At 34.6% G+C, this 25,601-nt stretch overlaps 1 protein-coding gene across 5 annotated transcripts in view; it reads left to right on the forward strand.

The window, feature by feature from the left end:
- Positions 1–25,601, forward strand: part of bnl (fibroblast growth factor branchless) — a 272,965-nt gene that overhangs the window by 230,292 nt on the left and 17,072 nt on the right. For all 5 annotated transcript variants that reach the window (XM_073077081.1, XM_073077080.1, XM_073077078.1 and 2 more), the window contains exon 4: positions 7,178–7,281. In XM_073077081.1, the coding sequence (XP_072933182.1) occupies positions 7,178–7,281 (104 nt within the window). The remainder of the gene's footprint in view (positions 1–7,177; positions 7,282–25,601) is intronic.

Genomic DNA, 25,601 nt, shown 5'->3' on the forward strand with positions numbered 1-25,601 from the left:
ACTTTGTTTAAATGTGACGGTGTAAATTATTCTTCACTTGTATGAACGTCTTTACACACTGCTCTGTGTTGCCGTCGGCGCCACCGATACTCATAATAATATGATCTCATCTTTAGACATGTCGCACTGCCGGCGATTATTCGCTTAAGTGCCTCCTAAATACTTCACGTCATCATTGAGACCTTATTGCGTGAAAAATTACGATTTGTATCCTAAAAAAGTATGGCAAAGTAGAGAAAAATGAAGCGGGTTTCCAACTTAGCCTTTAAGGATAGCGACGTATATTTAGTTGTACAGACACCAATTCTAACTCATGTTTATGAGCGGGAATTACCATTTACCAACAAGTGAACTGTATGAAAATATCTGCCTTGCCATACCCTTCAAACCAGAACACAACAGCGCTTAACCCAGCTGTTATGAGGCAGAAATAAGTACCGATGGTAGCTCCACAATACTTTAAGAGAGCTCTAAAGTACCACGAAGATTTTTTGTAATTTTATATTACTTTCGCTTAGCATAAAGTAGCCATTCGACGGTAGAACACTCACCTTATTCTTATGTAAGTGAACTTGAACTTGCTTGAAAGTAAGACTGCTTCCATTTTTATTCCAAACGTATTGTTCCACTTACGAACCGGTCCGTGTTACGAATTTATGTAATCGCTCAATAACATGCTTTGCATATGTTTTAGATACATATGTATATATATACTAAAAAGTTATGCTAATGATTTTTGACACAGCCGTGATATCTAGAGCAAGTTCGAATTGAATTTTTTGTAGATTCTTGGTTTGAATTACACAAAAACGCTTTCTAGTCTAGAGGTGTGACTAATATATTAGTAGCAGGTACAGGTATCATAATACAAGTCATGTACATTCATATTAGGATAGGCGAATTTAGCGTAATAGGTTACCAGATATTAGTCAAATAATAGTGTCGCGTAATAGCGAGGCGAGCAGGCGAGTCGCTTCGTTATGACAATATAGGCGAATGTAGCGTAATAGGTTACCAGATATTAGTCAAATAATAGTGACGCGTAATAGCGAGGCGATCAGGCGAGTCGCTTCGTTATGACAATATTCAAACGCCGCGCGGCCACAGTAGAAATATGGACCAGTCTGGAAACTCCCTACAAGCGTTCGAAAATCTACAACAAATCTATGTAAGTTTTATCACGTATCGTTGTATCAACTTTACAATGTTTTCCGTATTTAAAAGTATAATATTAATAATAATAATCGAATTTTACTGGGATTAACGGACGCCGTGAGATTACCTACTTATATTATTTGTAAACTGCGTAGTTATTGCAATTCGATTGATTGATCATAATAATAATAATAATAGTATATTGTCCAATAAAGTAAATAGCACAATAGCATAATAGCACAGTAAATGCTAAAATAGAAATAAATAACACTATTATTAAAAATTTGAAAAATTGAAATTTGAAAATTGAGAATTTAATCACCTTCACCTGTTTACTTCTATAATAGGCATTCTACGTGATTAATATCGTGCATATTCTCAAGAATCATGTATTTAATATTAGTTATTGTAGATAATATTACCTACGCAGGTATCAATATAACATTGTGTAGCTAATAGTGATCGGTTCATTAATACGTGACTAATATCCCATAATAGGTATGTTACCCTAATGTACGATACGCAGGTATCAATATTACATTGAGTAGCTAATAGTGATCGGTTCACTAATATGTGACTAATATCGCATAATAGTTATGGTATCATAATATACGATAGCTAATATATTATATAATAGGATTACCTAAAAATTACCCTATTATAACATCTCTACTTTCTACGCTCACAGTCCTACTTCGTGGATGCCATGGACACATATAAAGGCGAAAAACCCAGGCACAGAACATAGGCCATATTTACACCACCACACATATTTATAGCGTAAAGCAGTTCTTCCCTTTCGGTAGGAAGATGTGTATGCCGACTGATTTAGTCCTCAGAAGTGACAGCTCATTTATCGGTTTCAGGTAGAATCTCTAATCTATATGGACTTGGGCAATATAATGAGGGGCAATGGCCACTTACCATAAGATCAACCTCGTTCGCTTTAATCTTATAAAAAATTGCTATTATCCACGACATCGCACGCAGCCAGTGGTTTTTAACTATCCCTCGGAAACTATACTTTTTCCGGTGTCCTATGTCCTTTCCTGAACCCCTGATAATATCTATGCCAAATATCGTGATCATAAGATATACAATATTTAAGGCGTGAAAGAGAAACAAAAATCTCCCATTCGCATTTATAATATTAAGCTAGGATATATTTCTAGGCCTAGTCTAGATGTCCGTGTTAGTCTTTATTAAAAGCACGCAAATATAATTAAAATAACTATCAATTTTAATAAGTAGGTGTAAATAAATTACTATTTGATACGTAACCTTTAAGTCAGTAATTTTGACTTTAAATCAAAACCGATGTCAAAATATTTTGACGAGGCCGACCTGTGTTTTCCAAAAGATGTTATTAAGATAAACACCTCGTTACGACCACATTTTGACCACAAAAAGTGACGTGTTAATATCAAAAAGGTTGTCTAAATAATAGCCTAGATAAACACCTAGATTGCCTAGCTACTAATTAGTCTAGACTAGAATTTGTTGTGATATAAAAAATACATTGTTTCTAAAACTAATCAAGCTATTTTAGCCCTTATTGTAAGGAGTTTATTAATGTAAATCGTTTAAATATTTTATAGGTGGTTAGGCTCTTTGACTAGTATAGATTAAGCCGTGAACTAATATGTAAGAGCCGTTAAAGACATATTATAATTACTAAAAATATAGGGTGTTTAAATTTGCACAAATTTTAATATGTTATCTATCGTCAATCTTTGCTATTTCCTGCTCACAAAATGGGATAGGCTGCTTTTTATGTTTCACTGCAGATTATTACATGATTACGGACCTCTTCTCGCGATTGAGAGAGGTCTGATGCAAAATTTAACATACTTTGCGAAATACACATTCAAAAACTAAGAGATTTGTGGATATCTAGAAAACTTTCGCATTTATACATTTTAAGTTAGTGGATGAAAACATTCTTCACGTAGCTCGTCTCTCAGTTAGTGATTAAGATCATGGTGGAAGAAATTTTGTGGCAACAAATCAAAAACAATTTGACCAAGTAAACAAATGGAACAATTTTTAAATTCATTCATTTTGTTTCATTCATTGAATTTGCATCACCCTGTATAGTGCAGATATCTCACGATCTCAATCGGCATATCGTGCAGACTGTCCGATAACTATTAATAAATTATTATACATTATCTATATATAGGTATAATATTAACGTCTTCATTGTAGGCGGCGCGTATGCCTTTAATTGTTCTATTTGGCTCGAAGCCTGTGGGAATTTAATTGGCGAAAAAAGCTTCTTTATATTTATTATGTTATGTTCTATTTCTCATTTTTTTTTAATGAAGAATGTGAGGTTTTATTGTGGGCGTATGGTTTATAGTTCACCTGATGGCAAGTAGTTTCTGCCGCCCAAGCGCATGTGTAATTAACCCCAGATAAGATTAGTTTTCGACCTGAGGTTGCCAACAAATGCGCCGCTACTCCTAAAAACTAAGCTGAAATATCGGATAAGTATGTACCCCTTACTACACCCTTCAAAGCAGAATACAGGAGCGGTTAATACAGAAATAGTGTGGCAGTGGTGCCGCCAGAATCGAACCACAGAAGGTTCTACCTTCAAAGTAAATATACCTTCGTCTAACTAAAAAGTAAAAAAAATAATCACAGTTAAAGTATAGATACTTTAACTGTAGTAGTTTGTGGTAGTACGATGCACTTGTTAACTCGATAAAAAAATAACACGAAAAATACATCCAACGAAATAAACTTCGTTTAACTAAGCCGAGAAATTGAATTGTTAAAATACGAGTACTACCTACAGAGCGCTAAAACTTAGACTTTCGTAAGTGAAGTTCAAAGCTCAATGGCAACAAACGAGTGTAAAGCATAAACGAGTGTAAAGCACAAACGAGTGAACTTTTCAATGGAGCTTCTCCGGAATATTCCCATATTGGGATTAAAAGTTATCTATTTCCCGGCGTCGCGGTAGCAGACGGTAAGAATGGGTACTGATTGGAGGTGTGATTCATGGTTGCATATGCTTTTGCAGATTTCATTAGATTTTGTTTTTATGACAGTATTTTAGTGTGTTTTTTTTGTAATTTATTAGTAAAACATGCAAAAAGTAATTTAATTAAGAATCAATTTTATTATAAACAAGTAGATTTAAGTACATAAAAGGTTAACAAAAATAATGAAACCTTGACTTTTAAAACTATACATTTTTATACGAAATTGAGATAAATAAAAAGTAAATTAAATAAGGTTTTTAACAAAGTATTAATTAGGTATTACTTGAGACACATTAATTGTAAAGTAATTAATTATTTATCAACCTTCTATTGTTAAATTCGTTAAATAGATATTGCAAACCTACAAATTTTATTACTTCTCAGTCAGTCCATCATAGTAATCAAACCAAACTTAAAGATTAATCGAAATAAACACTTTTTTTACAAAAAATGTATTAAACATGCATTGCAGTGTATTTTCGTTTTCTTTTCTGCATGCCACAAGTGAGTCCCAACGCTAACCAATCCTCACATATTACAGTTAATATCGCGTGACCAACGCCATCTAGGGGACTTCTTAAGTGTTTTTAGAAACAGATTAATTTTAAGTTGAATAAATTATTTCTGAACCTTCTGGTGTCACATTCGTAAATAGATCTTATGTAACGGCAAATTATAGTTAAATAATTTATTGAAATAAAAAGAACTATTTTCGATATTTCGATTTCAATCACGGTTGAAAAAAATGTGTAAAAACATTTTCCTTTTCCTTTCTATAAGTCCCAGGTGAGTCCCAACGCTAACCCATCCTCACATATTACAGCTAATAACGCGTGACCACCGCCATCTAGGGGACCCATAAAGCTAGCCTCGACCGCGACCGCGACGTTACGTTCGAATAAACTGCAATTACATGAGTTTTATTTGAAATGTTTCGTGTCTTGAATTCTATTCCGATGCTAATATTCGTGGAAATGATGCTACAACTCTGTAGAGCAACGTAAACAGTGTGTGCATTAATAAGAACGGTTTGAAGCACGCGCGTTCTACACGCACAGTCAAGATGGTAGAACTCTTTGTGGTTCGACTCCGGCGGCACCATCGCCACACCTATTTCTGCCTCATAACAGTAGTGTTAAGCGCTGCTGAGTTCTGGTTTGAAGGGTGTGGTAAGGAAAACATACTTATCCGAGGCATTGTCCTCAGGGGTAGCGGCGCATCTGTAGCTAACCTCGGGTAGAGATCTAATCTGATTTGGGTTGATTACAAATGTCCATGAGCGGCGGTAGCCACATACCAACGGTGGACTGCATGCTCGTCTGCTACTCCCATATAATAAAAAAAAAACTACCAAGGTATTGAGAGTGTAATATGTTTAGTACAGAATGAATTTACTCAAAAATATAATTATTTTTAACATATTTTAAAATAGTTGACAGTCATATCGCTTTAAATAGTTGTACCTACTTTAGAATAAATAACTAAATCGAATCTATTTACTGTAATCCCATTCGTATTGGAACCGCGTACATTAAATTCAATTTAACTGTTCCTAGTAGGAGGTAAGAGGTATAAAATACTTGAAGCTCTAATAAAATCTATAAAATTTATATATATATAAAATTTGTATATAAAATTCGATTACTGCTATTTTATTAGAACATTCTTTGTTTAAATCGATCGATTTGAAGATATACTTGCTGTTAAAGCCTGTGTAGTTCGAATTATAATTTTATAACACCTTTTGAATACATTATGATACACTTTATCAATGTTTTAAGCTTTAGCTAAACACTAAGTTCCATTTAAATTCTAGAGACTTGTTTGTGGGTAGAATAGAAGAAGGAGACTTGGTGGCGCCACTTACGCTAACGTTTTTGAACATAATCATTTTTAACCGACATAATTATTAATATCGTAATTGTTACCTATTTATTATTTACTGATATAAATGATTTATTTGTTTCTTTCTTTCTAATTCCTAAAGATACAAATTCATAGAGAAAATATTATCATTATAAAATCAAATACTTCAATCCTTCAAATTCAAATTAATAATTAATTAATTAGTTTCTGAAATCTCTTTTCTAACAAATTCTGTATGTTTCTCTAATCTTAAATAAAATAGTTCCGACACCGTAATAAAATAAAAATGAACTAAAAATTTCTAAGTACCTCCTAAAAATAAATACATTTCAAACTACCTTCGCCTTAACTCCGCAAAACATCATTCGTTTAATCGCGGACCATGGAGCTGTTAAAACTGTCTTTGTTATGTAAACGCAGCCATTAGGACGGAATGCCCAGCTTTATGCACCATTGATGGGAAACCGTAATAAATCTAGTGTACTTACGTAATTGGTCATGCCAAAGAAATGGTATTGAAGTAAACTTGGTTTGTCATGCAAATAGCTATTTTGAAAAGCAGTTTTAGCAATGTTTTACAGGAATCTTCTTAAAAAGTAAGACTAAGAGGTGTTGTTCGGTTTATTGTAAGGGCAAAAGCTCCTACTTTAACTTTTATTTAAATTGTAAACAAATATGCAAACCGTGTGATATTTATTTGGTCATAAAAATCTCCAAATAACAACAGGATTAAAGACATAAAAAGGTCTTTTACTTATGCGTCACTGTACTTGAAAATTACGTTACTCCTCCTCACACTTTACGAGGCATTCTGACTTAGTCTTTAGTAGCAACGCTGTGATGAAACTTAATTTGACTTCCATAGTCGGTAGTGGAATCTTTGTGCATCAGGTAGACTTGCTCATTTGTATTACGTTTCTTATATCCATCAACACTTTAATAGACAGAAAAAAAAAAACAAAAAATACAACCGACTTCTATGTCGCTACAAAGTAAAAAATAATTGAAACAAATGTTGGTTTAGTACATATTTCTGACGTCGGCGCTCAATATATTTCGTTGGATAACGACATAAACAGCGTGTCCAGCGTGTCCAATATGCGTGTGCTTTTTTGGAGTCGGTTATAAATACATGAATACTAATATTAGTTTGTTTGTTGCAGCGATACTTCAGCGTGCCACGTACAAGGTAGGCCTCCTGACGATCCAGGGGGTCTCCACCTGCCTCTACCTCTGCATGGATGCCTGCGGGTTCCACTACGCAAATGTAAGTACCAGATTGCCTACTTAGACACAATTGACTTAGACTTAGATACTATCTAGACCACCAATATTGAACTGAGGAAGAAGCCCAGTCCTTCTTCGCGCTACTTCATTGTAAATTGGTATACATTAATGGCCTGCTCTTGTAGAAGACCCAATGATAACAACTGGAACCGAAGGGTTTCGTGCCCCCGTAATGAGGTTTTCAACTCTCCCTAGGCCTCCTACAAGGCTTACAGGAACTCCAATGACAACCAAAATTGATAGCATTGTCTTTTAAAGTTTGGAAGCGCGCATGTTAGCCACCGGCGGTCACCCATCCACCTTGTAAGCGCCCAAAGTTGCTTAACTTTGTAGATTAATTAGCATGTACACAATCCGCGAGTTGCCACACCCATCGTAACCTGATTAGTATACCTTGACTTTATCCTTTAAAGTCATTCTTAAGTGACTTTTTTGAGCTTATATAAGAGTATATGATTCAGTCAAAAAATAGTGTATGATCAGTCTATAACTGACTGAAGATATAGCTTAAAATACAATAAAAAGCAAATATATAGTATGAAAATTAGTTTCACATGTAGAATATATCTATGAATATGAAACTTTATAGTTGCCATAATATTGAAAGAAAAAAGTATTAGTAAAACAAACTGTATTTTCTAGTTGGAAATATTTTTCAAAAGAGTTACCGCTGAGCTCAAACCGTCATGGATACCGGCTGGGAGACGCAGATGGACGACTTTAAACAAACACTGGTTAGGATGCGACTCGACCGACGATAGATAAACGATATGCGATAAATAGCTAACCATGTAACTAGAGTAATACTTTAAACAAATATTGTTCAGGGTGAAACTCAACCAATAGACGATAGACAAGCGATATGCGAACGACCTTGTAACAAGGGGTTGTATTTTTATGTGAAATGGCCTGACAGATAGATATTTATAAAGTCAGGATAATTTGATCACAAATTAAACTAATAAATGCGACCCACAGCGTAAGTTTCACTTCAATCGCTGTTAGTGAAACACGTGGCGAATAGTCACCTGTGCATTAACCATCATCGCTGTGACGTCACTACACGGAAGCTGTATCGCTAGCTCGGTTGGCGATACGTATCGCCGACTATCGTTGCTATCGCCGATCGCTGGAACGACGTAATCATGTGGAACGTAGGAGAATAGTTAGTTTACTGATGAAGTTTATTAACCTGGTAGGCATCTAAATTTCATGTGATTGAATGCATTCGCTTGACGGTAAGCTATTGCCCATGGACATCTGCAATCAAACCCAGATAAGATTAGCTTCTTATCTGAGGTCGGCCACAGATCCGTTGTTACTCCTAAGAACTAAATTGGAAAGCCTCGGATAAGTATGTCTGCTTTACAACGCCCTTCAAAGCACAACACAGCAGCGCTTAACACTGCTGTGTGAGGCAGAAATAGGTGTGGCGGTGAATTAAAGAGCGTCCTACGAGTACCACATTCATAAATTATTGAAAGCATTGAAGCATTTACCTGCACGTAGAGCGAAAATTGTCTTGAAAAAATGATAGCAGAAAAAAAGAACCATATTTAATCGCTGTCAATAAAGCATATGGTTAAGAGTCACCTGTGCATTAACTATCATCGCAGTGACGTCACTACACGGAAGCTGTATCGTTAGCTCGGTTGGCGATACGTATCGCCGACTATCGTCGCTATCGCCGATCGCTGTACGTAATCGCTTCGTACTCGTATGTGCTTTATTGTAATTACATTGAGGACCGTGGAAGAGAATGCTTAGTTTTCTAATTAAGTTTATTACGGTGGTTGATAACTAAATTTCGAATGTCAGGAATCTGAATTTTAAAGTTGTGTATAGTCTGCGTCAATCTGCTAGTCCGCTATGAAGTTGTTGCGAGCAGGTGTAGTCATACAATTTACTATGGCGACGCTATTCATTTCTACATTCAGAGCGGACTAGCAGTTTTAAGCGGATTATACGTATTGGAAGGTAATTGTCACTTACTATAAAAACGAAGGAAATCTGAGAATATTTGTTGTCCTGAAGCCTGAGTGTCCTGAGAGAAAATGTTTTTACTAGCATGCAAAGTCTCCTAAGACATTTTTTACCAGCGCGATGAACTATGACCTAAACCCTTTACATTCTAAGAAGACACCCGTGCCCAGCTATAGGACATAAGTATCCTATCTTGCTGACTGGAGCAAATGTTTCATTAGAATCGGTTTAGCAGTTTCGAAGATTAGCATGTATGAACATCAAACACAGGTGTTTTAAATAAAAACTAAAATAAATATAGTTCAAAAAACTAAAAAACACGCTTTTATGATAAAATCAACTAAAAAGCTTTCGGTATTCTATTTCATTCTTTCATGCAGGGTAAGATAAGGATGTATGTTGATCTCTTTCTACTGAAAAACGGAGTTACTCACTGACAAACAGAAAAGTGAAGCTAATATAAAGCGTGTAAAAATAAACTAATTAGTTAATTAGATTATATTTTAATATAAGACCAGGTTCTATTGACGTTTTATATGTATAAATTAAAGATTAACTAGTAGTTTAAAATAGTACATTACAATACGAGGACGAAAAATTTTTTTCTGACAAGTGTGAGTTTGCAGGCCGAGCCGCAGGCGAGGACTGCAATCACACGAGTCAGAAAAACATTTTTCGTCCGCGTGTTGTATAAAATTTTATATTACGGGGTCGGAAATGGGGGTTTTGCGCACGCGAAGCGTGCGTAAAACGTCCATTTACGCACGCCGTGATATAAAAGTGTTATATATAAGTTAAGTGTTATATATGTGTTAAGTGTTATATATATATTTATATATATATATATATATATATATATATATATATATATGAAATGACATAAGATGTGTAAGACATATGATTTTAAAATATAAATTATTATAAATATTTAATGCACATAATTTCGAAAACTAAAATATGCATATCCATTCTTCGAACCCGTACCCTATCCATCCATTGGTCAATATCAGTTAATCATTATTAAGCTGATCAATCGACTAATAGACGATAATGATCGGCGTTCGGTGAAAGTCTTGATCTTGTTTGACGTTGAGGTGATGTAAGACGATACCGGTGGTTTACAGACGGTTAGTTCGACACTTTCGGGGTTTTAACCCCAGAAATGACAAACGTGTGATTCCCTTTCCCTTTTGTACAAGAATGTGTTGTATCTGCTTTGTACTATAAGATTCTTTACTTAACTCCTAACAAGGATAACTTTTATTTACAATAGAAAAGATAAATAATTAAAGTCAAACAAACAAACAAAGTTTTCCTTTTTATAATATTAGTATAAATTCCGTGCTTTACCAAACCAGTTTCTTTTCCCTAAGCATTGTTAGTCAGAGCGTAAATAAAATCAATTTTGTATATTTAATGACAAACCTATTACAAAAACTATTCACACAAAGCAAAAGACGATAAGGGAATAATTCTTCGAAGTATGACTACTACATATATTTCTATCTATAGTATGATTCATAATTAGGTGTCCAAAATGTAAACAAAGGTGTTGACCTATCAAGTTGTTGACCTATCAAGAACGTTAGAAATGGTAGTTTCTTATTTTTGTCGATATTAAAGTAATACAACAATAATAAAATAATAATCCAAATAAATTAAGATTAATTCACATTTTCTAATATTTATATCCCCTCAATTTCGTCCCATACAGTAATAATAATAAAAAACAAAGTTTATGGTAGAAAATTAAAATGTGATAATGGTAACACAATCGGAACCCAAGACATTTATTGGGCTGTCATTTTTAAGTTTGATAGCCGATATTATTCTTTTTCGTGATTGTGATCACGAAAAAGAATAATATGGCATAATGTTTTCTCGTTTACATAACGCGTTTGTTAAATTGTGTATATTTGTTAAATTTTCGTTTTTTGTTGAGTTTGTTAAAGTTTTTGTTTTTTTGTTAATATTGACAGTGACATTTCTTTGTTTACATTTTGGACACCTAATTATGAATCAGACTATAAATCGGTCTAAAACTGTGTTGCTTAACTCCGCTGTTATTAGGCAGAAATAGGTGTAGCGGTATTGCCTCTCTGGTTTGACTCCCCCGACATCTTTAATTACATTACAATCACTAATTATTTTTATAGTCTGATTATGAGAAGGCGCCATCGAAATATAAACTTACTCAAAACAGAATCGCTAGTGACCTTACTTCATCAAAATTCGTCGCGTCAAACATCAAAACTTTCACCAGCCAATGGTCATCGATCACAGATTGATCGATAGATCCCACTGATACCGAAGCATGGACAATGAATTTATTAATGTAAGAATGGGATCATCACAATAGTGGAGTTATTTGGGTGAATTATTGAAGATTTCTATACCACCCAGATTGGTCGGGTTTGACTCATTACGGTTAAGTTAGGTGAGGTTAGGATTAAATATCTATAGAATATAATAATAAATAATAACATTTTTTCGATCACGGTTATAAATCCACCGCTTGGATTGGAATTAAAACTCGTTTTAATTGCGTTTTCTTTTTTAATGCACGTCTATAGTAGCTAGATTAATAACTTCACATGTAGCTTGCAAACCACGTCGTCTCTAAAGAGGGTTAAGACATATATATCATAGTAACAGCTAACAATTTTAAAAAAAATCTGTCCGACTTTATACTTCGTGAACCGCTAAAATCACACAAAGAAAATCGTTAAACCTGATTCCTGACGATCCTGATGAGGAGAATGGGATAAATTTAATAAAATCGTGTATTTCTTGATAATTGTTCAATATTTTAAATGAATCGGACCGTTCAAAGTGGGTAAAAATCGAGTTCAAAGATTCCGTTACATACGTACAGGTCAACCTAATAAAAGCGTGGTAAAAACTACTATTTCGTACGTATAAAAACATATTTTTTTATGCTAAAGAAACTATAGTGGTACCGCCTAACATTTTAAACGGAAAAACATCTTGTATTCTTTTGATATACATCAAAGGCACCAATTGGTAACCATTATAAATTATTTGTTAGAACTATAAAGGGGCTGTATTTAGAAGGTTTAAATGAATTTATGTCTTAATGTTTGAGTTTTTGCTTCTCCTAATGTGTTGGGGTGTACGGAATGATCTATGGCTATTGATAAATGGGCTATGGGGTAGGTTAGTATGGCGATAGCTTTTATATTTTTGTATGGTGGATTTTTTTAATGTGTGTGTGCATTGATTTTGAAGGTGGTAGAACCCGTTGTGGTTCGACTCCGGCGGCACCACCGCCACACCTATTTCTACCTAATAACAGCAGTGTTAAGCGCTGCTGTGTTCCGGTTTGAAGGGTGTGGTAAGGGAGACAGACTTTTCCGAGGCGTTCCAGCTTAGTCCTCAGGGGTAGCAGCGCATCTGTGGCCGACCTTAGGTAGGAATATCTAATCCTATCTGGGGTTGATTACAGATGTCCATGGGCGGCAGTAGCCACTTACCATCAGGTGGACTGCATGCTCGTCTGCTACTCCTATATTATAAAAAAAAAAAAAAAAAAAAAAAAAATGATGTGTGATGGGATGGGTCCAATCCTCTCCTACTTGTGAGGACTCTTGCCCAGTAGTGGGATATAAAGGCAGTACATAAAGGTCCACTAGTAGGAAACTAAGGCTCCGACTATGGGTTCAACTTTAAGACATGCATAATTACATTCAGAAAATCTCGTGTGAAATCTTTTTACATTAAATTTATCGACATCGACTTAAAAATATTTTGGACGAAATAGTATCCTTTTTAAATTATTATATTTTTGATGCATTTCCTAAGGCAACACTATGCTAAAATGTTCTAAAATTTTCAATTGTCAATCTTTACGCGCCCACCTTAGTTCACACATCTTAACACGACTCTTAGCATAAAATTTTATGTAGCTCGAGTTAAGGAATTCTAACGCAGCTTTTAACAAAAGCTCAAAATCCCATAAGTAAGCTCACAGCGCCTATTGAGGATCAAACTTACGAGCTTACGTAGGCAGGACAAGCAATTATGGAGCTAAGTGTTACAGATAATGTCAGGTAAACGCATTTATAGAATTTTATTCTTACCAAATAGAGATAAGTGTATCAGAATATCACACGAGGCGAGTGTGTGGGTGTGTGGGTCCAATAAAATGTTATTGCAAAGGAATCTTTTCACTTTCTCACACTTAAGGATTTGTAATTTAAAACTATTTCAGGGTTCCGTGCCCAAAGGGTAAAAAAGGAACCTTATTAGTAAGGCTTCGTTGTCTGTCCGTGTGTCACAGAGCTCTATCTCCGGAACCGTAACAGATAGAATTGAAATTTAATAATATAATGAATAAAATAGGTAAAAAATAATAAACATTTGGTGGTACGGAAGCCTCCATGTGCGAGTTCGACTCGTACTTGGCGAATTATTGATACACGTTTAAAAATCATTCTTCTTTCATTCACCTCTTTATTTAGTTTAAAAAAATACATTTTAACTAAAAATAGTTATGGCGGGCTTTAACTATCTTTACGGATGCGTGAAATTCTTTTCAATATCGGTTTAATTTCGCCTAGCATTTTGTTCATATAAATACATAATGATAAGGTAGTCGGGCTACCAGATGGAAAGCAGTCACCGTCGCCTATGGACATGCAACACCAGAGGAGTCGCCAATGCATCACCGGCTTTGAAGGAAAGCTCTTTTTGCACCCTTCTTGAAGAGACTGATAAACAGACAATTTCTGTCTTTTTTATATTTTGGCATTTATATGTGGACAAGTACCAAATGCAATGTTATGTTTATCATAATGTACAATAATTATGCTTGAATAATTAATTTAGACGTACATTCAACCACAGTACCAAAATGTACTTAATTGTACGTAAAAAACGTACCAACATAATTTACAAAAAGATATTGATCTCAAGGATGTCACATGTTGTAATAACACGTGGGTGCTTGGGATGAATGGCGAATGATAATGATCTTATGACTAATTGTCAACAATATGAAACGATAATTATCGTTCACATGTCCGTTGAATGTACGCTATTGTAAAAAATGTTAATGTGTTTGTTCGTTGAAAATACCTTTTTAAACATCTACAAATATATCTATGTACTCCTAGGAAGTATTTAAGAAGTTTTACTTCTTTTGGGAAGTATTTAAGAAGTTTTACTTCTTTTGGGGAGTTTGGTTGCGCTACGTAAGTGGCTACTGCCGCCCATGGACATCTGTAATGAACCTCAGATAGGATTAGATATTCCTACCTGAGGTCGGTCACAGATACGCCGCTACCCCTGCGGACTAAGCTGGAACGCCTCGGAAAAGTATGTCTCCCTTACCACACCCTTCAAAACGGAACACAGCAGCACCTAACACTGCTGTTATTAGGCAGAAATAGGTGTGGCGGTGGTGCCGGCGAAGTCGAACCACAAACATTCTACCACCTTTTAAATATATATTTTGTGTGTTTCTATGAATCACACATCAGATTGGCCGATTTATATATAGAGTATAGTGAAACAAGAGTACTGACGTATGTTTGAAAAAGATCGGGTGACAGTACAAAATAAGATACAAATTGCCCCCTCAGTAAAATTTGCTGTCTACGCAGGAGGTAAATAAAAATGATTGATGTATTTTGGACGGATGTACACAATTTAAAAGCATATAGTATACATTTATAAAATTCTAGCGTAAAAACGCTGTATTCAAAATTGTATTCTTATTATTAACAACTATTTCAGTAGATATTAAAACTACTAAGAAATGAGTTGTGTAATCCTTAAACCAACAAAAATACAGACACGCTCACTAGTTATAATAAAATCATCATTATTTTATAATTAAACTAGCTGACCCGGTAAACGTTGTGTTACTATATAAATAAAAAAAATGTTAAGGGTGAACAACCCTTATCACTTACGAAAAACTTACTAAAAATAGATAGAATATTTGAAACTGCGATGGTAGCGAAGTCTGTCGAATCCAATGTGAAACATTCCAAAATCAACAACTACTTACGAATTAAAAATTAATTAAAAAAACCTTTTCCCGCGGACTAAATTGTGAATCCAAACCATTCTCAAGTCCCCTTGAACACACACAACAAATTTCATCAAAATCAGTCTAGTCGTTTAGGAGGAGTTCAGTGACATACACACGCACATAAGAAATATATATAAAGATATGAATATGATAAATTGATAAAAATGATAATGTCAAAAAATGTATTGAAAGTCATTTGAATAAATAATTGAAGAATGCAAAAAGTGTTAAATGTGGTTAATTAATTAAAGATAAGTTAAAGCGATCAATCTAATCTAATTAATAGGTATTTAATTTTATAATCGACATCCATCAATTTTATCTGGTGTGTCGTATTCAAAATTAGTTTTTATAAATATATGATATTTAATTCAGTAAATCTCTTGTGACCATAAAAAAAAGTTTAAGATTAGTTTCGTTGTTACGTACAGGCTTCATGCGTAAAAATTCATTTGAAACACACCAGGCTGCTATTTTGTTGAGTACTATATGGACACCAGGTGTGCATATATATACATATTTATTTTTATAATATAGGAGTAGCAGACGAGCATGTGTCCACCTGATGGTAAGTGGCTACTGCCGCCCCTGGACACCTATAATCAACCCCAGATAGGATTAGATATTCCTACCTGAGGTCGGACACATGCGCCGCTACTCCTAAGGACTAAGCTGGAACGCCTCGGAAAAGTATGTCTACCGTACCACACCCATCAAACCAGAACACAGCAGCGTTTAAACACTGCAGTTATGAAGCAGAAATAGACCTTCGACCTTCGTATACAAATATGTGTGTATACATTTATATTTTTTTAACCATAACAAGCATAGGATTTTTAAATTTATAGCGTGAATAAATAGTTAAGCTTTTTTTCCGCACACATGCAACTTGTAAATTTTATCGACTTTCTAACCTACTAATGCCTGATACAGATATTTTCTTTGGTGTGCGATAAATAATTTTTGTATTGTATTGTATAACTTTGAAAAATCGGATTTTGCGTGGGATTCGAACCTCGGACCCTCTTTGACAGATAAAGTTCATATTCACTAGCCAATCCCCGTTTTAAATACGACTTACAATTTAATAAATTTGTAATAAATACGTAAATGAAAAGATCTATCTCCATACTTTATTATCTAATCGCGACCAGCTTCATAGACGCAACAAATTAAACACAAATACAAACAAACACAAAAACAAACATACGAACAGACGCGATAATCACCTTAGCGACTTTCGTTACAAATAATCACGGGGGAGTTTTTTAGTCTTATCAGGAGGATTAAATCCATAAATAAGACTTCTTGCACATATAGTTTTGCATAAGAACTCCCTGAGCTGAGCTCCTATGTACACATAAAAAGATTTAGACCCTCATTATAAATGTACATTGATTTAAATGTCTGGTTTACTGGGGGTCTACCACCATCTTTTAAAAACCATCATGGTTCAGGAAAGTTTCATCTCCTCCTTAAAACAGTAAAATATTCCATCATACACAGTTGAACAAACTTAAACCCTTATAATTTTTCGCTTATCCATTGTATACAACCAACTGAAATTGTCATATTTTGCTTAAAAAGTTAAATTTCCTGCAAAACAAGTAAAAGTATGATTAAAATAATATGTGTTAAGAGATGGTAGTAACCCCTCTGGTTATTGAACCTCTAACCCTCTATGTGTCAAAGGGATATGATGATGTCTTTTCAATATGGGTTTTTGTCATAGACTTAGATTTTTTTCGCTACGCTAAAGACCAACAAAGAGAAAGACATATGTCAACCCATATAGACTGACGACCCTCGTGGCGGAGCGGTCACCATACCGCGCAAGGGGGTCTGACGCGCAAAGGGTCCCGGGTTCGATCCCCGGCCAGACAGATATCTAAATGATGAATTTAGATTTCTGTTTCTAGGTCCGGGTGTTCGTGTATTTGTCTATGTGTGTGTCCATGGCACCCACGACACAGGGAATCCTAGTGTGGGGCTGTGAGTGTAGAAAGAGTTAATATTATATGTATGTATATATATATTGTATATATAAATAGAGCCCTACATAAGGTCCATCAAATATGCGTTGATACCTTAAAGCGCCTCTTTTAAGTTACTCTTAATTACTACACCATTCAAACAAGAACACAGCTGCTTAACACTGCTGTCATAACAGAAATAGATACGGCGGAGTTGCTGGAGTCGAACCACAAATGATTCTTACTTGAATACAAATTTTCAATTTGTAACAATGAGAACAAAAGTGTTACTAACTTGTTGACACTTATATATAAAAAACTTGTCATACAACACCCTGTAGTGTAGGTTGATCACTTGCATTGTTTGACACCTCAATAGGTTCAAACTCATCACATCTTAATCTTTGCAAAATGTTTGTCATTGTCATTGATCCTTTATTTGCGTTGAAATTATATTTTTTGAACCACTAATGGGCAAGGGCACGCCCACAAGCGTACTCCACAAAACAGTCCCAATTCGACCAAAACAGTCCCAATTCGAATTTGTATTCGAAAACGACTAATGTTCAGTTAGGATAGAATTGTTTTAAACATTCGAAATGGTTTTCATAACTACCATCCACCGACAAAGACCGACCTTTATGCGTCCTATGATGCACCACTACCGGTCACCCATCCCGACCTGACCGCGTCCGACGTTGCTTAACTTTGTAGACCTACACAAGCCTCGAAGCTATGTGCAATCATCAATTCATATAATATAAAATCATAACAATGAAAGTAAAAATATATCATGTTTTTCTTTGAAAAAATAAAAAACATATTTAGATGACATATTTCAAAATATCAGTACCTCTACTTTAAAATTCCCAGACCAACACAAGATTGAACCATTAGATCTAGCGAGGGGTCCTTCAAATAATTTGTCATCCTGACACCAGTTAAGTGCAAGGATCAGACTCATGAAAAATGGTTGACGAGCTTAACTATTAGCTTGTTGACAAGCCAAGCGCTGGCCTGACAAATGACAGGCGAACCTGACAAATGACAGGCAAACTTGACAAATGGGGACCAACGAAATCGATCACTTGGTGCTAATCATCCGAACATTCTATAGCAAGGATTTGATATAAGGCTAGTGTCGTATAGTTAGAGTTAAGCGTTATGTTTGATAGAAGCGAGCATTTAGGTGCAGCTTTCGCTGTTAGAGAATTATATGAAAGTGAAAAGTTCTGTAGGAAGGACTGCGATACATTTGTTATGCTACTGTCGTATAGATTGAGTGGAGCGAGTATGTACAATATAACTTTGTTATATTTATAACTAAATGTTTTAAATCAGAAAACATCTCTGTTAGAAATATAAGTATGTTACATATATATGCAAGTAGAAATGGATGTAACGAGGGAGCCAATGACGTAAAAAGTGCTCTAACACGTTTTACTACTACTAACTTTAACCTAACTTTAACCTTTTAACCTTAACCTTACCTTAGTTCTGAACATAAGTTCGAACCGTATCCCAAAAGGAATATCTCCCTGATCCCATTAGACAGGCGCTACACTGCGAGATAAGCGCGAGTGACGCCATTAATCAGCTTCATTAGCGAGCGATCGATTTGTCACAGTGTGTGGCGCGATAGGTGTTGAGGTCTGTGCACGATGTCCTTCCGTGCAGGATATCGTAATCCTAATAAATGAAAACCTTAGAGAGATACGTGTGTAAGGATCTTAGGATTTTTGTTGCTTCAGTGTAAATAAATCGTTGACTGGTATGCACATTGCACGGGTCTTAAGGATTTCTTATTGTTTGTATGTGGGCATATTGGACGATGTTTATGAAACATTTTAAAATCAGTAGGCATCATTTAAGTTTCGTACATTTAGTTCTTCATATTTATACAGAAATTCTATGTTTTCGAAACATTAAATTTTGTAAAAATCAAAACCGTTCAAAAAAGTAAGTAGCACAGACAGACATAATATAATGTGATTTAGATCGAATTTACTAGTGGCAAACTTATGCTTAATAATGATTTAAAACACTACCTTACAAGGCACATTCAAATATTTAAAATCAATTCAAATTTGACTGTTTGAGTCTAAACAACAATGCTCACTCAAATACTAATGGTCTGTCCACAATGAGGTAAAACAAAATTTGATCTGATAACTTTAGAAGTTTTGAACTACATGTGCATAGTATAGATATCTCACCGCTTTGTAATTGAAGGAAGCCATTAAATGACTTAAACGGCTGACAATTCTGTCAGCCATTTAATGGCTGTCATGGTGTAATTTACGCGGAACAATGCCTACTAATGCAATCTATGTATATAGAAAATTCTGTTCCATTTTGGGTAAATTATTAATTTTAAAGATGAAGAAAAATTTTAAAGTATGCGATATTATTTAATACTCTGCCAAAAAGCAACTGACCAGTGTTAATCATGACCATAAATCCTAAACCTTTCTCATTCAGACAAAAGATCAGTAGAACAGTGGTATAGACAGATAGACGCGTCGTCGATAAGAATTCCTTCAACGTCACAAAATCCATTTGTGTGGATAGTGGCTTTAGTTTTGCAAGCGGTTATAGCATAGCTTTTGTATAAGCCAAATATTTGTCAAGGTTTGTAGCTTGTGGCAAACGCCATTCCATCCTTCGAGTCATCTACGCTATGTACTATGAAGGCAATAAATAAATAAACGCTTTCTACACTCACAGCCCCACACTAGGATTCCTTGTGTCGTGGGTGCCATGAACACACATATAGACAAATACACAAATACCCAGACCCAGAAACAGAAATCTAAATTCATCATTTAAATATCTGTCAGGCCGGGGATCGAACCCGGGACCCTTTGCGCGTCAGACCGGCATGGTGACCGCTCCACCACGCGGGTCGTCAATAAAAACTTCATTCTACAAAAATTACATCAGTGTGAATGTACCATAACCCAATCCTTAACCGAACAATTGGATCGTCTTATCTGTCCAAACTCTGCCTGTTCTCAGCCCTTTGTTTGTTATCTGTTGAATTTAAAAAATGATCTCCGAGCCTCCCTAACGGTAACATCCTTTGCGTCAATCATCGTTTATTGTTTAACTATCGTGGAATCCTTTTAAACCATTAAGGATTCGAGATGAAATACCGCGTTCGAAAATATTTCGTATCAATCCCGATTGGATCCGTTGAAGAGGTAATTGTTTATCGTATTAGAATTTATTATATTATTTTCGGTCAAGTTATTTTTTTGTCTTTAGATCCTAAGTGCTTACGTCAAAAATTCATGAGTACCGAATATTTTTTGCACCGCTCTTGAAATGAAAAAGTCTGGAAATAAAAATGATATCAATTTGATATTTTTCGTATTTTTTTTAAACTGTTCAATTTCTATATTTTTATAACTTTACATAACTAAAATATACAATTAAAACGAAATAACTTAATTTTATTAATGTTTTCACAAAAATAATTATTATAAGTATTTAAGTTGGTAAAGTGTATAATTAAATTCTTGATGTAATTATCAAACATTTTAAAAGTTGTCACAAAAAAGTTGAATGATATTTTATTGTGGCTTATGAAACATGCCAGCAAGGTTAACGGTCCTGTTTATTTTGCCTCAAAGGGAATTAACTGGATACTTGGAATATCTTCCTTTCAGAATTTACAGTTAAGCTTAGCCGGGAGCTTTAAGCTTAGCTAACAAAGGACATACTACAGCGAACATTTTAGAGTGAAAAAATATTTTCAAAAAGTATGAGTTGAACGTTGTTATGTTTTGTTTGACAAAGTTGTTAGAATGTGAATAGCACTAAAATAGGGTTTCAAATAATGCTGAAAATTTTAATTGAAAACATTGTTAAGACTGAAGTATGTTTCAATTCAGTGGAGTATTGTATGTGCGTACTTGTTAGTTTGGCAAACATTGTAGTACCTAGGTTTATTTTTTATTACCCAAACAATATAGATTAGTAAAGAACTCACTCCTAACAAGAAAATTTAACCAGTTTTGACAATTAAAATTGTGACTGTCATTTCTTTTCGCTGTAGTATGTATTAGTGTAAGAGCGGTTTGGAGCTCTAGCTCTAGAGCTAGCTACGCTCTTTAATATAAGTTAGGTGAACTGATTGTAAAAGACAGTTGCAATAAAGACATACTTCAATCAACACGCATTCTTTCTCAACATTTCGTTCGGAAAATACTAAAAAAAATGATGTAATTTACGTTAAACAATTCCGACAATGCAGTTATGTGAAATATTGTTTAATTCGTAAATGATCTAAAAACTACATTTTTTAACATTGTTCAAAAACAAAAATAGATGATAGTGAAAATTCCAATTGTCAAAACTGGTTACATTTTCTTGTTAGGAGTAAGTAATTTTTACTAATCTATGGTCACACCCTTCAAACCAGAATATAAATCTGGATAGACGTACTTATTTGTATGTATGTTCGTAGCACAGACGACAATGTGAACTCCTGCATATTGCTATAAGTATCTACAATAAACGTGTTTTTATTATTAATGTTCATGTCTCATTAAACAGTTCACACTTCACACCATCGATATCTCGCTTGATACGCATATTAACTAATTAATAAAGTCCCTAAGTCATCAGATATGTAACAAACTTTCACCACCATCGGGATGACTTGAGATAATGAAGTGTTTACCCCATGACGCCATGTTACGCCATACGCATCGATCATTCATAATCTCCGCTACGTCACAGCTTCCTCCCGAGATGAATGTTAATGTGGCTACCGTGAGACTTGAGTCTGGGGTACACTGGGGATTAACTGTTAAAGTTCAACATTTTAAATGTGGTCAAATCCTTCGTGGTTCCACTCCGGAGACACTTAACTTTAAACTTGGCTTATTACAACAATGTTAAGAACGTTTAAAAATGTTTGGAAGGTGGTAGAACCCTTTGTGGTTCCACTCTGGCGGCACCACCGCCACACCTATTTCTACCTTATAACAGCAGTGTTAGGCGCTGCTGTGTTTCGGTTTGAAGGGTGTGGTAAGGGAGGCAGACTTTTCCGAGGCGTTCCAGCTTAGTCCTCAGGGGTAGCGGCGCATTTGTGGCCGACCAAAAGTAGAAATATCTTATCCTATCTGGGGTTAATTACAGATGTCCATGGGCGGCAGTAGCCACTTACCATCAAATTGACTGTATGCTCGTCTGCTACTTCTATATTACAAATAAATAAAAAAAACTGATTTGACAGGTGTGGTAAGGGAAACACTTAAACGAGGCGTTTCAAATTAATCCTCAGTAGCGTTTGACCAATGTTCGATAAGATAGATATTGCGTTTTTATAGCTGATTATGGGTGGCAGTTAAAGTCAAGTGAACTGTATGCGTTTTTATACACACTCTGTAAAAATTCTAAGTGCTTATTACTGGCTTATTACTGTTAAAAAAATAGAGTCCTGTGACAGACGGACATACAGCTAAGACTTAGTAATAGGGTTGCATTTTTAGCCTTTGGGTACGGAACCTAAAAACAGCCTTATGGAGTGCTTAATCCGCTCTCATTGTACCCTAAACCTAACAATCCCTAACGGTGCGTCGTGGGAGCGATCGTCTCGCCGGATTATTTACCTTTACTTAATCGTAATGCGATTAGCATTGCACTTGATAACTCCGAATGTCTACCGCGATTATGATAGTAAATGTATTTCCGTATAATCCTCTGTTCTGAATAATGTATGACGTCATAGTGATGAAATAGACTTAGTTAAAATATATGACACAATTCGTAATGCTATTGTGAGTACAGGTTGAGAATGGTTATCGATGTATGGTATTATAAGGGAATTGATGTGTTAAGCATCACCGAATGCAGTTGCTTAGTACTAAAAATGTGAATGTATGTCTGCATGATTTAAGATTATAAAAGATAATAAAAGATTTTCATATAAAACGGAATGAATTATTATCTCTATAAGTAGATTTTTAAAAATATTTACAAAATATACAATTTTTATAAATATGAATTACTGTCGTTTAAAATAAAAACTATGAAGTGAATCATATTCTTATAAATACTACACATTGCAGCACCAACATTGTTACTGACTTTAAAATTTATATGTAGGTATGTATCATTCTAATAAAATTTATATGACCACTCATTTTCAAAAATAGGCACACATTCCTACGAGTAAATATTTATAAAACCGTATTGTTTACTTTATCTAAGAAACGGCGCTATGTTACCCCAATAAAACCCTGAACTACCAAAATAGATTACAGACAAAACTGTTTTATCGTAATAAAGCGTTTGGAGATAATGGCTGGAAAAGGATTAATAACTAGCCTCGATAGAAACGAAATAGGCCATTCAAAGAAAAAAACAATTCCAAGTTTAAATTTTAAATTCGGACTAAAGGGTTTCGCCGCGCCACAGGCGCCGCTCGTGTTTTGTCACAAAAAATGGTCGTCACAAAAAATAGTTGTCACAAAAAATAGTTGTCACAAAAAAAGTGTAAAACGTCCCACAAAATAGACATAATTTATACGGGAATTAACGATCGCATTGTGTGTTTTCGTTGTAATTTTTATTTACGATTGTTTACCCTACTTTATGTTTTAATATGACGCCATATTTATGGCTATTTGATTTTTGTGAAGCGGAATTCGGCGTTTTTTAGTGATTGTTCTTATTTATGGGACTATTTACATCGACGTTTTGTATAGGTGACTGAAATATTGTCCATTTTTAATGTATGGCTGACAAATTCCGTGTATTAACTGTGTTATTTACGTTCGATGCATAAATTTTAGTTACGTGTTGTGTCAGATTTGATTTATCAGAGTTGATTTAATTCAAATTTGGGTAATCACGATTATATTGCTCTTATCTAATAATTGGCCACCCGGATTAATAATGAATAGTGTTTTTATTTATAATATATTATATTTATAAACACAAAAAAAGTATTTTCCTAATTTAATAATGGAAAATAAAAATAATGGAAATACTATAAAATTTAGTTTTCTAAATATAACATGTGACTTCGTTCGGTACAATACTTCTTCCAAATTAAGCTACAATTTATTAATTCTATTCAAACACTTCAAATATATTCGGGTTTATTTATTTATGTTATGTTTATTTAGATAAAAACTAGCTGAAAAAAATGTTAAAGGCGAAAAACCCTTAACAATTATGGGTATGAAAAATAGATAGTAGCTGATTCTCAGACCAATGAATATGCATATAAAGTTTGGTGAAAATCGGTAAAGCCGTTTCGGAGGAGTACGGTAACTAACATTGTGACACGATAATTTTGTATATAAGATTCCACACCACATCACACCTATTCTCATGAATTATGTTATTATGTAACGTACATGACGTCAAAATCTATTGTATCGAGCCTCCGACACGATCCCCGACATGTACCTTGTCCCTCATAAGCTATGCTCCTGCCCCATGTCATGTCATGCGACATTTTTCTAGCTTGTAGTTTTGACATGTAAAGTGTAAAGTGTAAAATGTGACATGTAAGTAAACGTACGTAGAAATCTTCAGAACAATCAATCAAGCTTCATATCCTTACGCGGTCCAACATGTTATTTGACTGTAAATGGCTTTAATCACCGTTACGTACATATTCGAGAAATAATAATTTCCCTAAATGTATGTGACGGCTATAGGGTTACCATTTATAATCATAATCATAATATAATCTTTGTTTACTAAATAATGTACAATGGGTGTTAAGAGAAAGTATAATATCCTCTTATTTTGCCTTTAAGGCGTGCAAATATACAATCATGTGATAGTAAGTGGTCATTGGCACTCGTGGACATCTTTACCTAGCTCTGTATATTGGTAAACTGGACTAAAATGATCGCATTATAAGTTAGCCGGCATCCATTATAAAGAAAAGGAATATTTTTGTATTATTTTTTACTTTAAATGCCGTGTTTTGGTTTGAAAGGTTTGTTAAATACGTGAAATACGCTGGGCCGGCTCTATCTGCAGCATACTAACATCGAATACACCACCCATTCGCTACCCATTACATACAATCGTTAACACTTAGTTTACGAGAACAAAATTATAGTTGTTACCTTGTTACATACTTCACTAAGCAGCTATATAAACCCTTCTACCCTCTAAACTTGACACTACTTTATAAAGACCCTAAACCTACTTTTATTGGCCATAAAATCCAAAGTATCGTTTTACATAAAAATTCGATCGGGCGATGCACCAGTGTCTTTATTCGAACCGGGATAGTAACTTTGTACAAAT

Source organism: Epargyreus clarus, unplaced genomic scaffold (genome assembly GCF_041222505.1).
Source record: "Epargyreus clarus isolate Ecla_fem2 unplaced genomic scaffold, WU_Ecla_fem_2.2 ptg000010l, whole genome shotgun sequence".
In the NCBI taxonomy this organism is placed as follows: Eukaryota; Metazoa; Arthropoda; class Insecta; order Lepidoptera; family Hesperiidae; genus Epargyreus; species Epargyreus clarus.